Here is a 12,839-nt window from a genome sequence, read left to right on the forward strand (position 1 = left end):
AGTTGGTATGTCCTTCCCAACCCCTTGTACCCCAAAGGCTCCTTTGACTTCAAAGCTGGGATTTAATATGGGGCTACAGGCATGTAGCAGACATCATTTAAACCATTTCTTCTCCCTTTAAAAAGGTATTTTAGGGCTGGAGAGATGGCTCAGTGGTTAAGAGCACTGACTGCTCTTCTGAAGGTCCTGAGTTCAAATCCCAGCAACCACATGGTGGCTCACAACCAAACATAGTGAGATCTGATGCCCTCTTCTGGAGTGTCTGAAGATAGCTTCAGTGTACTTACATATAATAAATAAATAAATCTTTTTTAAAAAGATATTACAAACTTTATTTCATCTTTTACTTAAGAATTCAGAGAAGCCAGGCATTGTGGCACACACCTTTAGAGGCAGAGGCAGGCAGATCTTTGTGTGTCTGAGGCCATTCTGGTTTACAGAGTGAGTTCCAGGACAGCCAAAGCTACACAGAGAGACCCTGTCTCAAAAACCAAAAAATAAAAATAAAAATGAGTCCAGAGGAATTTGCCCCTGACCTTGGTGCCACGGGCCAGGCTTTTGTCCTCAGAGCTTAGGTTTTTTTCTCTGTGAGATGAAGGAGTTGGTGTTTAGTGCCTCCATGACTCCCCTTCCTTTGTAGTCTCATGGGTCCCCCACGTTCCCAGTGACCACAGTTCTTCCTGGACTGACACTACAAAGCTAACTAACACAAGTACTGTTCTATACGAACCATGTCACTTCCCAGAGCCCCAAAGGAGCAGCATCTATGTCTTCCACACCCAGAGGAGGAGAGAGCCAGTGGGATGAGACTGTGCCCACAGAGCCCTGGCTCCTGCTCATCTTTAGTGAAGCCAGTGAGGCTCATGACATCCATCGAGGGCAGCAGCCAGCAGGGAGCCTTGGAACCTGGTGGTCACCATTGAGAGGATCAAGTGACATGGAGTCACAGGTGAGGGTCAGAGAGTCCTTTTCTGGGCTTCCGGATCTCAGTGTACTCTGCTTTCTGGTCCTGAGGTTGATGAAGAGAATCCCCATTGGCGTGAGAATCCTGCCTCTGGGAGTTGAATGCCACGGATGAATAGTGAAGCTCTTCCTGGGGTAATGCCTGTAGAGAGAGACCCCAGACTCATGGCTACAGGAGAAGGGCACATACCCTGGACCTCAACTGCCCAGAAGTGGACTCATTGGCCCACCTGGTCAAGCCACAGTGGGAAGTACCCATGCTGGGTATATCATGGCCAGCAGAAGTAGCCACGGTGGTAGAATGCTTCTGATGTCACAGGCTGACTTGTCCCAAGGGGGAAAGGAAGTTAGCTTCCAACCAACCGATTTGTAATCATTAGTACCAGGTGATGCCAGGTTGTTGCTGGTCCCATAGCTGGGAAGACATGAGAACATGTCACATGCTGGAGGAAGGGGCCTTTCAGATGCAAGGCAAGGCACCATCTAACTATGGACAGACAGCTGCTGAAAATGAGGACACTGGGTTCCCTGCCCATCACTCATCCTCAAAAGACACTGATGAAGGGCTGGAGAGACTGTCCAGTGGTCAAGAGCATTGTGTGCTCTTCCAGAGGACAGGGTTTCAATTCCCAGCATCCACATGGCAGCCCACGACTGTCTGTAACTCATTCCAGGTTATCTGATGCCCTCCCCCAGACATATACACAGACAAAACACCAATGCACATGGAATACAAATAAATGAGTCTTTTTTTTTTTTTTTTTAAGACACTGGCACAAGTGAAAGGAAGTCATCGCTTTGGGTCATCCCGAATGGGACAGAACCTCTCCTTGTCATCCCCCATGGAGCAAGAGCCGCAGCCTCGGTTGAATGGGGTCAGAGAGGACTCATTTAGATGAGTCACTTTTTCAGTGGTATATATCCCCCCATCTCCTGTCACCAAACTATGGCATCCCTCGGGGCATCAGATAAGGGTTCAGAGGGCTCTGAGCCTGGGGGGAGAGAAAGTAGTCTCCCCCAGAAAGCCCTTGATGTTTGTATCTCTCTTTCTCTCTCTCTCTCTCTCTCTCTCTCTCTCTCTCTCTCTCTCTCTCTCTCTCTCTCTCTCTCTGCTTCTGTTTGACCCTCAAAATGGTGGGTCTTGGACACACCTATAACTAGAATTGATACCAAAGAGATGGTATTGGGGGAACCAACGCAAGGCAAAATGTCTGGTTTTGATGTAGTAACTGTCAAAGACCATAGATTCTGGCCACTCCAACAATCCCACTTCCTACTCCTAGCTACACTGACGCACGGCTCTTCAATGGCCTCAGCTCTTGCTGAGTCTCCTCCTGCCTCATCTTCTGTATAACTGCCTGAGCCGCAGCCTATTCCCCTTCTGCCCCTCCCCATCCCTATGCGGTACCCTTACGTGGCCCGGATCCTCATGCCAAGGGAACCAGGCTCTTTAACTTACCAATGTGCTATATTCCACCACTTCTACCTGACTTGGTAGCACCGGCTCTTCCCTCAGAGACCACGTGTGCAGCTGCAAATTCACATACTGGCACTCATTCTGCTCAGAAGCCTGTAGAAGGTCAAGAAGTATCATCTATGGAGTCCCTCCCTCCCAACCCTCCCCATCCCTCCCACTGCCCTCCTTCTCTGAACACATCTCCCTCCGCCCCACTACATTGTGGGTATCATAAAGACATCCCCACTCTTCCTCCGCCTTCACCCTGTTCTCTCAAGGACCCTCACTTCATTCAAGTCCACTATCCTGGCCAGAGGGGAACACACTGGACAGAACTTGGGGTGAGAGTTGGTGACTAGATCTCCAAGTGCTAGCCTGAACAATTCCATCTCCCTGTAACAGACCAGTTCCCTCTACCAGCCCAGGAGCTCCCCTACAGCCTCCTCTTACCTTCTCCCACCCAGTCATCCTGGCTCTCCTCCTGTTGTAGCTCCCTTACCTGTCTGAGGTTCTGGGACAGCTCTGGATGCCTATCAGCTAGAGGAAGGAAGGGAGGGAGGAGGTGAAGCTGCAGACAATGTAGGCATGGAGTGGGGAGGTTGCTACTCTATCTGAGAAAGGCTTTCCCTGGAGACTTCAGCCATAGGTCTGGGATTCCTAGAACATTTGACAATAGTGGAAATGCTATAATGTGTTTAGGTGAAAAATTACAAGTTTAAGTAGAATGAAGTTTCTGTTTGTTTTGTTTTTGAGACAGGGTCTTGCTATGTTGTCCAGCCTGCTCTTAAAATCTCCTCTAATCCTCCTGCCTTGGCATCCCAAGTACTGAGAGTACAAGGATGAGACACTTTGCCTGGTTATAAAGCAAGATCTTTAGGAAATCACATAAAGAGCTAGAGGGATGGCTCAGAGTTTAAGAGCACTGGCTGCTTTTCCAGGGGACCTGAGTTTGGTTTCCAGCAACCACAGTGATTATCTGACAACTGCTGTAACTCCAGTTCCAAGGGATCTGATGCTCCCTTCTGACCTCCAAGGGCTCTACACACACACACACACACACACACACACACACACACCACATATATAAATAATTAAAACATGGGGAAATATTTTAAAGAAATCACATAGGTATAATAAAAGACCAGAAGGAACTCACACGCCTCCAGCACAGTGGCTTATTTTCTGGTTTTTGTTTTCGTTTTTAAGACAATGTTTCTCTAGGTAACAGTCCTGGCTGTCCTAGAACTCACTATGTAGTCCAGGCTGGCCTTGAACTCACAGAGATTCACCTGATTCTGCCTCCCTAGTGCTGGGATTAAAGGCATGCACCTCTACCTCCTGGTTCGTTTTGTCCTGTGAGACAGAGTCTTCCCTGTGTAGCACTGTCTGCGCATGAGCTCTCTGCTATCCTATTACCTCTGCTTCCCAAGCACTGGGATTAGATGAACCAACCCGTCTCATATCTTTCTTAAAAAGGAATTGTGGGGCCACAGTGTTTCTAGGTGAAAGGGCACCAAAGAAATGTGCTAGGACTCACAGAACTGGGGTTGTCAAGTTTGGGGAAGTCCCATGTGGTTAGCGTCAGCCCTGTGGGAACAGAAGCTTGGGAGGGTGGAGAGTAGGGGGAGGGAGGAAGAAGGGAGCCTAAGGTTCCTCCCATGTGACCAAAAGTCACAAGAAGTGGGAAGGAGCAAGGCAGGCTGGACACACCGGAGGCCTAAGAGCCTTGCAGAGTCTCTTGAGAGTGTGGGAAGACATACAAGGTTTTAAGCAAAGAAGACACAGCTCCAGAAAGCAGCCCCTCTGGCCCCAGGAGAAAGGCTCTAGGGAGCTATCTGCAAAGGTCTGCAACCACTACACCCAGGGACACCTCTGGGGCCTGCCCTCTAGGGTCACCTGGCTTGTGTGCCCTGAGGGTGTGTTCTTAATGTGGTGCCTGTTCTGAGAACTGGGCACAGAGCAGGAAGGTGGAAGACTGTGGCCAGAATCTGCCTAGCCTGGAGCAGGGACAGGAGACACAGGGGACTAACTCACCTTTGACCAGCCGCTTCTGGAACATCCTCCAGGCCAGCAGAGAGGTCCCCAACAACAGAAACAGCAGGAGAGCTAACACAGACAGCAGCACTGGGAGCCTTTACAGGGAGGGAGTACTTTAGTCAGGGCCTTATGCATACTAGTCAAGAGCTCTACACAGCCCCTGAGTATATCACCAGACCCTGACTTTCAAAACAAATACATAAAGTCTTTTTTTTTTTTTTAAGGAATCCGTGAGATGACTTTGTCGATAAAAGAGTTTGCCCTGCAAGCCTGAGGTCATAGGTTCAAACCCCAGAACCCACAGAGGAAGGGAAGAAGTGACTCCTGAACGTTGTTGTGCACATAGGAACACTCGCTCACATACAATAATACCCTTTAAAACTTTATACATCTGGCAGTGCTGACCCACAACTTTAATCCAGTGCTCAAGAAGGAGGGATAGGTAGATCTTTGTGAGTTTAAGGCCAGCCTGGTCTACATAGTGAGCTCCAGGCTAGCCAAGGCTATGTAGTCAGACCTTTTTTTTTTTTTTTTTTCAAAAATAAGTAAGTAAGTAAATAAATAAATAAATTTATAGAGTCTGGAGAGATGCCTCAGTGGTTAAGATCACTAACTGCTCTTCCAGAGGTCCTGAGTTCAATTCCTGGCAACCACATGGTGGCTCACAACCAGATCGGATATCCTTCTCTGTTGTGTCTGAAGTCAGTGACAGTATACTCATATACATAAAATAAATAAATCTTTTTAAAAGATCTTATAAAGGTCAACAACATAATGGCTTCTCCCCCCCCCTCTCTCTTTCTCTCTCTCTCACACACACACAGAGAGAGATACACACACAGATTTACACACAGACACATACACACCCGCACATGCACACGCACACACACTGCACACAAGCTTTCAGCCCCAACAAAGCAGGGCCCTGCCTGTCGTGAATGTCTGCAGCACGCTTAGGTCCTGCGTCTCGCCTTGTCAGGCACCCACATCGTGGCTCTAGGTCGGCAGAAAACTTATGGGAAGGTTTCCAGGGGTGGGGTAGTAAGGAGAGGTCAGACCTTGGTCCCTAAAGCCTAGGAGAGAGGCCATGTGTGTCCGGGAAGCTTTGGATGTGGACAACACATTTGTAGACCACAACATTATGTCACAATCTCCAAATGTTGGACATCCCTGCCTAATGCAGGGAAATTTGCTAATAGGAACCCCTTTGTTGTTAGTGACTGCCATCGGAGTGTCCAGGCCTTAGTCTATGGGTCTCATGCATTTGGCCCTGCATAGTTACAAATATAACCCAACACCAAATTGTAAATTTACTTAAAATACGGTGAGGTGTCAGGAGCAGTTGGGTGTTTGCTTTGTGTTTTGTTTGTTCGTTTTGTTTTGTTTTCCTGATATTTTTGTACCTTGATGGCATGGCTCTTGAGTATGAACTTTATAGATAACAGTTTGGTGTGACAACGTCAAAAGCCTGTACAATAGCTAAGTGGTGAGATGACAGAATGGGGCTGCTCACCAGAAACCAATGTGTGGTCTGAGATATGACAGGGGCCCTAACTGGCCCAGCCTCCAGAGAAGGAGGGGGCTGAAGATCAGCTCATCCACATGCTGGAGATACACTCTGTGGTACCTACTTCATGAGACCACAGTGAAATCCCTGGGAAGGAGCTGGGAGGAGCTCTTGGTGGAGACACACAGAGGCCCCTGGGAGGGCGATGCACCCAGACCCTGCTAAGATGGAGAGTACTCAGGCTCTGCTTGGGATTCTCCCAGTCGGCCTTGCTGTGCCTAAAATTGTCTCCTTGTGATCTATATCTTTTATAATAAAACCATCTCTGTGGGCAATGACTTCAGTGAATTCCTGAACCCAAGGAAGCCTCATGGGAGCCTCAACATTTACAGCTAGGAGAACAAGTGGCCAGAGCTTTTAACCTATAGGATCCATTCTAACTCCAATCAGTTCCACAATCCATTGGCAGTGCCTGTGGGGGGGGGGGGGTCAGAATGGAGAATCTGAACCCTGGAGATTGTTGGTGACTGCATGCAGTCTTCTTGGGAGAGTCTGCAGACATTTTCAGATTCTTTGTGGAGCTGGTGTCTCCCCAGTTTCTAGAATGTGGAGTCATGTAAGCCTGAGCCCAACCCTGCATCTTCTGTGCTGGCTACATGACGAGTATGCCGGCTACATGACGAGGCAGTGTGCTTAGCTCTGAGCTTTAGTTTATTCATCTGAAAAATAACGTGGTGTGATGACTTGGATCAGATTGGCCTCCATAGGCTCCTATATTTGAATACTTGGTCCCCAGTGAGTAGAACTACTTGGAGAGGATTAGGAGGTGTGGCCTTGATGCAGGAGGTGTGTCATTGGGGATGGGGGCGGGGCGGGGGGGACAGAAGCTTTAAAGTTTCAGAAGCTCACAACATTCCCACCTAGCTCTCTCTGTCTTGTAGCTGTGTCTCAAGATGTAAGCTCTTGGCTACTGCTGCAGAGACATACATGCTTTGCCTGCCTGCTGCCATGTCCCCACCATGATGATCATGACCTCTATTCTCTAAAACCGTGAGCTCCAAATAAATGCTTTCGATTATAAGTTTTGCCTTAGTTATGGTTTGTTTGTTTTTTTTTTATCACAGCTATAGAGGAATAACTATGGTGTGTGATGACATGAAGAGGTATGAAAGAGGTACATTCTGGGAATCACTGAGCCATGCCTGAGAGGATGTTACCAGCCCCTTTCATTCTGCTCTCCTTTTCTGACTCCCTGTGTCCTCCTCAGCCTGAACTCTCCCTACCTTCAGCATAGGCAGGGCCAGCGTGGTCAGTGACCTAGGGCCTCCTTACCTGGACTACAGCCCAGGGTACAAGAAGTTCTAGCCAGCTGGGTATGACATGAACATGTGGCCATGATACCTACTTAAGCCCCTGTGAGGAGAAGGCTCACCTTCAAGTCAGGAACCAAGGTGCCTTACCCCAACCTCACACTTCTGGTAGCCCTGTCCTTCTCTTAAGGGGACAACAAGGCTGAGGTGGACATCTCCAGGTCAGGAACCAGGGCACCTCACCTCAAGCCCTCGGGACCATGCTCATGGCGGCCCTCTGTGATGGATCCTTGGGTGGGACCCTTGGTAGGCAGACTGGTGGACACCATAGGTGTCTCTAGTGTTGGTCCTGGAGATGAAATTATAGATCAGAACTAGTTAGTCTGCCTGTATCTAAGGGCTTCCTCCTTCCTTCCTCCCTCCTTCCCTCCCTTCTACCCTCCCTTCCTCTCTAATTCCCTTCCTTCCTCATTTCTTCTCCCTTCCTTTTTTTCTTTCTTCCCTTCCTTTCTTCCTCCCTCCTCTCTTTCTCTCTCCCTTTCTTCTTCCTCCCTCTCTTCCTTCCTCCCTCCCTCTTTTTCTCCCTTCCTTCCTCCCTCCTTCCTTCCCTCCCTTCCTACTTTCCTCCTTTTCCTTTCCTTCCTTTCTTCCTCCCTCCTTCCCTCCCTCCCTCTTTTTCTCTCTCCCTTTCTCCCTCCCCTCCCCCTTTCTTCTTCCTTCCCTTCATTCCTTCCTTTTCTTTCTTTTACTCTTTGAGACAGGGTATGATATGGAGTTAATAGCCCCGGCTGTCCTGAACTTGTGATCTTCCTGCCTCCACCTCCTGAGTGCTAAGATCTCAGGCACACACCACCCTGATCAACAGCCGATGGGTTGGTGTTGAGCTGATTTCACACCAAAGGAAGGATCGGGTGGGGCATCCTCCTAAATCAGCTGATCGTTTGCACACACGACAGAGCTGCCACCCCAACCCTCCTGAGGCGAAACCACACACCAGGTCTGCTCCCCTTCAGCCTCAGTCATAGGCTGACAGAGACAACTAACTGCAAAGCTGGCATGTCACCAGTGAAAGCTCCCTCTGAACAAACCACTGCCACCATCTGTTCTCTACTGACCTCTGCTCAGCCCCCAGAACACCCATGAACTCTGTCTGGTTTCCGTGGTTCACTCCCACAGGATACAGATCTCTGTCCACTGGCCACACTCTGCTCTCTCTGTCCCGTGTCCCCTGACAGACCATCACCATCCCGCTTACAAGAAGCAGTTACTCCAGGATGCCTCCCTGGCTGTTGCTCTGTCCCTATCTGCCCCTCATCACACATAATGTACTCCCAGGCTCTGAGCTGATTCCTCCTCCAGAAATTCCTGCCACTTTCAGCTGTCCTGATGCTACAATGCTCATTATGGGGACTTACCTGGGTCCTCACTTGGAACCACAGACAACTCAATCTTGAAGTACTTATCGACCCCCAAGCGGGCATCCAAAAATGGTATATCCACCCCACACATGTAGGTGTCTGCATCCTCCAGGGTGAGGTTCTCCAAGGTCACTGTGAAGGTGAGGTTGTCTGGATGGTCCCTGATGGTCACTCTGCCATTCCTAGCTTCTTCTGAGCTGCTGGTTTTGACAATATCTTTGCACAGTACCTTCAGTGACACTCTGCACCAGTATTTGTCCTTAGTCTTGAATTTCTCCTCATATTGACACGACACACTCAGGGATTCACCTACACTTCCTGTCATGGTGCTGGGACCATGCAGAGAGACACAGCCTGGAAAACACAAACCTCAATTCTGCACCCTCACAGCTAGAAGAGGGATCAGGTCTCCAAATTTCCACCCTCCATTCACCCCTTCACCTCCCATCAGTCAATCACCCTTCAGCACCCTTCCCTTCTGCCCTGCTCCATCCTTCACCTGGAATCTTCCCAGTCCCTCTGACCCACAAAGGCCTCATGTTTGCAAACCCAGCTCTGGGCACCTCAGGAGCCTGGAGAATAGCCACACCTCCATGTGCCACCCCAAACCCCCACAAAAATATGGGTCAGAGCAGAAGAGATGGCCAGCTATATGCCCAGCTCCCTCAATGCCCTTAGGACCCTGTGACCAGGAAGAGAAGTTAGGGGGAAGGGCAGGAAAATGGGAGGGTTTGCTCTCTAAACCTAGGTTTATCTCGCTGTTTCAAGGTTCTCTTTTGTTTTGTTTTTTTTAAGTTTTTCTTTAAGGTTTATTATATTTGTGTGTTTGTGTGTACCTGTATGAGTTTACATGCACCACACACATACATGCAGGAGCCCAAGGAGACCAGAAGAGGGTGTGAGAAGCCCTGAAATCAGAATTATAGGTTGTTGTATGTAGGCATAATGTTTTTGTACACCGTGTAAAGTTTACCCGTGTTTTATTCAAATGTTGATTTCTCTGCCCTTGAATCTTGTTTCAATCCGGACATGGCATTGCTGTTTATTCTTAAAAGCTCCTATCTTAAGTTTGTATAAACATGCTCCTCATTTGTTCTCTGCCTTGCCAATAAAAGCCAACGAGCCAATACAGAGCTTTGGAGAGAATGGGTGGGACTTCCGGTTCTAGGAGGAAGTGAAAGAGAGCCAGGTGGGAGATGGAGAAAACATCAGGAGAGGAGCGCTGGATAAGAGAGGACAGAAATTCAAGTAAGATGGGAATATTGTCTGGGAGGAGGCCTGACTAACTTGGAAGTTTAGAATGGAGTAATGATTGCTCAGTATCTGCCTCAAGGCAATTTTAATAAATCTTGGTCTCCCTGTATGGCTATTGGGGAACTAGCAGAGGTTTAAGGAATCACTGCTGCTGTACTAATTTTATGGATCAATATTAATATAATAATAATTCTACAGTTCTGAACCACTATGCGGGTTCTGAAAACCAAACCCAGGACCTCTGGAAGAGCAGTAAGTGCACTTAACACTGAGCTATCTCTCCATGATTTGTTTTTAATTATGTGTATGTGTTTGTGTGCATATGTGCACAGGAGCACGGTGCCTACAGAGACTAGGAGGAGCACCGAGTTCCACTCATCTTTGCACCCCCAGCTCTGGGGATATGCATGTATCCCAAATCCAATATTCAAGTGGATGCTTGAAATCCAAACTCAGGTGCCCACTTTCTCCACTAAGTCATCTCCTGCGTCCGACGTGCTTAATAAGTAAACAGCAGTTTCCAGCCCTCCTGTGCCTTTCCTGGCTTGCAAGGATGCTCCTCCACTGCCAGTAGATGGTTGGCTTTCTAACTTTCCACCACTTCCCTTAGCAGGACACTTTAAATCCCCTTAAATCCCAAAGGGGGAAAAAAGAAGAAGACAACCCAAATAAATAAAGGGAAAAATAGCCAAGATAATTTTTTTTCAAACCTCTGTGAATAAGTGTGTAAAACCAGATGAAACCAGTGTCTTTCTTTCTCTCTTCCTTTCTTTCTATCTTTCATGCTTTCTCTCTCTCTCTCTCTCTCTCTCTCTCTCTCTCTCTCTCTCTCTCTCTCTCTCTCTCTCACTCTCTCTCTCTCTCTTTATTTATTTATTTTGAGGCAAGATTTTTTTCTATGTAACCCTGCCTGGCCTGAAACTTACTATGTAGAATAGGCTGGTCTTAAACTTACAGAGATCTGCCTGCCTTTGCCTCCAGAGTACTGGGATTAGAAATTTTTTCCTTTAGGGGTGTGGCTATTGGCAGGTTGCCTCCGCACCAGTGGATGACCCCATACCCACGTGCATAGAGCCAGTGCTAATCATTTAATGGTTATTTTAAAATATATATAAATAATACTAAGTTGGAGGGAGATGTGTTGAACGGACTTGGGGAAATCAGAGGGAGGTCAGATATGGTCAAACTACATTGTTCACATACATGAAATTTTCGAAGAGTAAAGAACCAAAAAAGAAGTCTGTGGGGTGTGGTGGTTGCCACCTTTAATCCCAGCATTTTGGAGGCCGAGAAAGGCAGTCTCTGTGAGTTCATAGCCACCCTAGTCCATAGAGTCAGATCCAAGGCTAATCAGTGAGACTTATCCCAAAAAGAAAATGAAAAAAAAACTTAAAAAAAAAGAAAAAGAAAGAGAGAGAGAGAGAGAGAGAGAGAGAGAGAGAGAGAGAGAGAGAGAGACTAGAAGGGCATGAAGATGCATATCTTTTAATCCCAGCACTTGGGAGACAGAGACAGGTGGATCTCTGAGTTCCAGGTCAGCCTGGTCTACAGAGCACGTTCCAGGACAAACAAGGCTACACAGAGAAACCCTGCCTTGAAAACCAAAAAGAGGAGGGGGAGCCCAAGAAGAAAAGAAAGAAAGAAGGACAGATGGAAGGAAGGAAGAGAAGGAAAGAAAGACAGACAGACTAAATTTTTTCACACACATCCACACCAGCACGTGCCTGTCAGGGCCTCTCAACACAACCACTGTCCACTCATACTGGTACCGCCTGCCCTGACCTCCTGTTTTCTATTCTAAACCATCCAAAAATCCTCTGGGCACCCCTCCTGGACAGCCACCAGCCCCCACCGTGTGTTGACTTGTCTCTTGTTCTGACAGCTGTGTGCAGAGGGAGATCCCGGTCCCTTTCCCCCAAGCACGGCCCTTTCTTTGGTCATCCACCTTACATGAAGGACGCAGCTGCCACATTTGGTGTTGTGCACAGAGAGATCCCCATTCCAGTGCCCCACACTGCATCTCCCCGAAGCACCCCACCCTCCCGGGCAGACATTTCCTCACCTGGAAGCCAGAAAAGCAGCAGTAGCAGCAACAGCATGGGCAGCCACACAGCTGAGGCCAGTTGGGTCATTTCTCCCACACACGGGTCACCGGCAGGCAGGCCACGGCTGGACGCTCCACGGTTCAGTCCCGCTGGGGGACGGCCAGTCTCTGAGACGCCCACTTCTGCTTTTCTTTGTGTCTAGCTGTTTTGCTTCCGACTTTTCTCAGTTCTGTTCCTGGAGCTACGGAGAAACTAAAAGAATCGGAAGGAGCCGAGGCGAGCTGACGAACCCCCGTGAGGCTCTGATCTCATGACTGCCAGGCTGCCATGACAGCCTGATGACCCCTGCTTGTGTCTGGCTCAGGGTGCAGGGCCAGGTTTCATTCTGACTGGCACTCAGTCACTCCTCATTTCCTTGTGGGTAGAATGGCAGCCTTGTGGAGACGAAGCTTTCAGGCCTGCTAGCCCTGCCTGGGTGGTGCCCACTATGAAGCCTTCCTGGGAGCTCTAGGCCTGGACCCCCAAAAATTCCTGAAGGGTTTCTGGTGTTGGAAAATGTGTCTTCCATTTGACCAGGGGCTCTCCAGGCTGTGACCTTCTTTCTTGTGTAGCCCCATTGAACTTGAGCAAGGACCCAGACAACTTGCAGCTCTCTCTCTTTCTCTTGTCCACGGAGACACCAAACATGTACACAGGGTCCTGTGAACCCTTCCAGCTTGTACAGAATGGCACGAAAGCCCAGGAAACTCTGACCTTATTGTAAAACAGGCCACCCAATAGCTAGCTATTATACTATAGTAATCATATAATAATAGTAGTTATTAAAGCCGCAGGCAGCCCTATGCCAAT

The 12,839-nt window shown here is 48.4% G+C and overlaps 1 protein-coding gene across 1 annotated transcript; it reads right to left on the reverse strand.

Annotated features, from left to right (window-relative positions):
- Positions 1 to 354: 354 nt before the first annotated feature.
- Cd300a (CD300a molecule) lies at positions 355 to 12,209 on the reverse strand. Its single transcript, XM_029483054.2, has 7 exons — positions 12,008 to 12,209; positions 8,689 to 9,045; positions 7,517 to 7,622; positions 4,454 to 4,551; positions 2,919 to 2,956; positions 2,423 to 2,533; positions 355 to 1,105 (listed from the first exon to the last, which is right to left on the reverse strand). Exons 1-7 carry the CDS (start codon positions 12,075 to 12,077, stop codon positions 944 to 946), a joined length of 942 nt encoding a protein of 313 aa, XP_029338914.1. The 5' UTR covers positions 12,078 to 12,209; the 3' UTR covers positions 355 to 943.
- Between the last annotated feature and the right edge of the window lie 630 nt (positions 12,210 to 12,839).

This window comes from Mus caroli, unplaced genomic scaffold (assembly GCF_978045245.1).
Source record: "Mus caroli unplaced genomic scaffold, Mus_caroli_1 scaffold_13, whole genome shotgun sequence".
Lineage (NCBI taxonomy): Eukaryota > Metazoa > Chordata > Mammalia > Rodentia > Muridae > Mus > Mus caroli.

Excerpts from the sequence above, each read along its gene's own strand:
- Cd300a (XM_029483054.2), bottom strand. The coding sequence starts at position 12,077 with ATGACCCAACTGGCCTCAGCTGTGTGGCTGCCCATGCTGTTGCTGCTA. Across the intron at positions 9,046-12,007 it reads GCTGCTTTTCTGGCTTCCAG|GCTGTGTCTCTCTGCATGGT; the intron begins GTGAGGAAATGT and ends TGTGTTTTCCAG. Across the intron at positions 7,623-8,688 it reads GGTTCCAAGTGAGGACCCAG|GACCAACACTAGAGACACCT; the intron begins GTAAGTCCCCAT and ends TTTCATCTCCAG.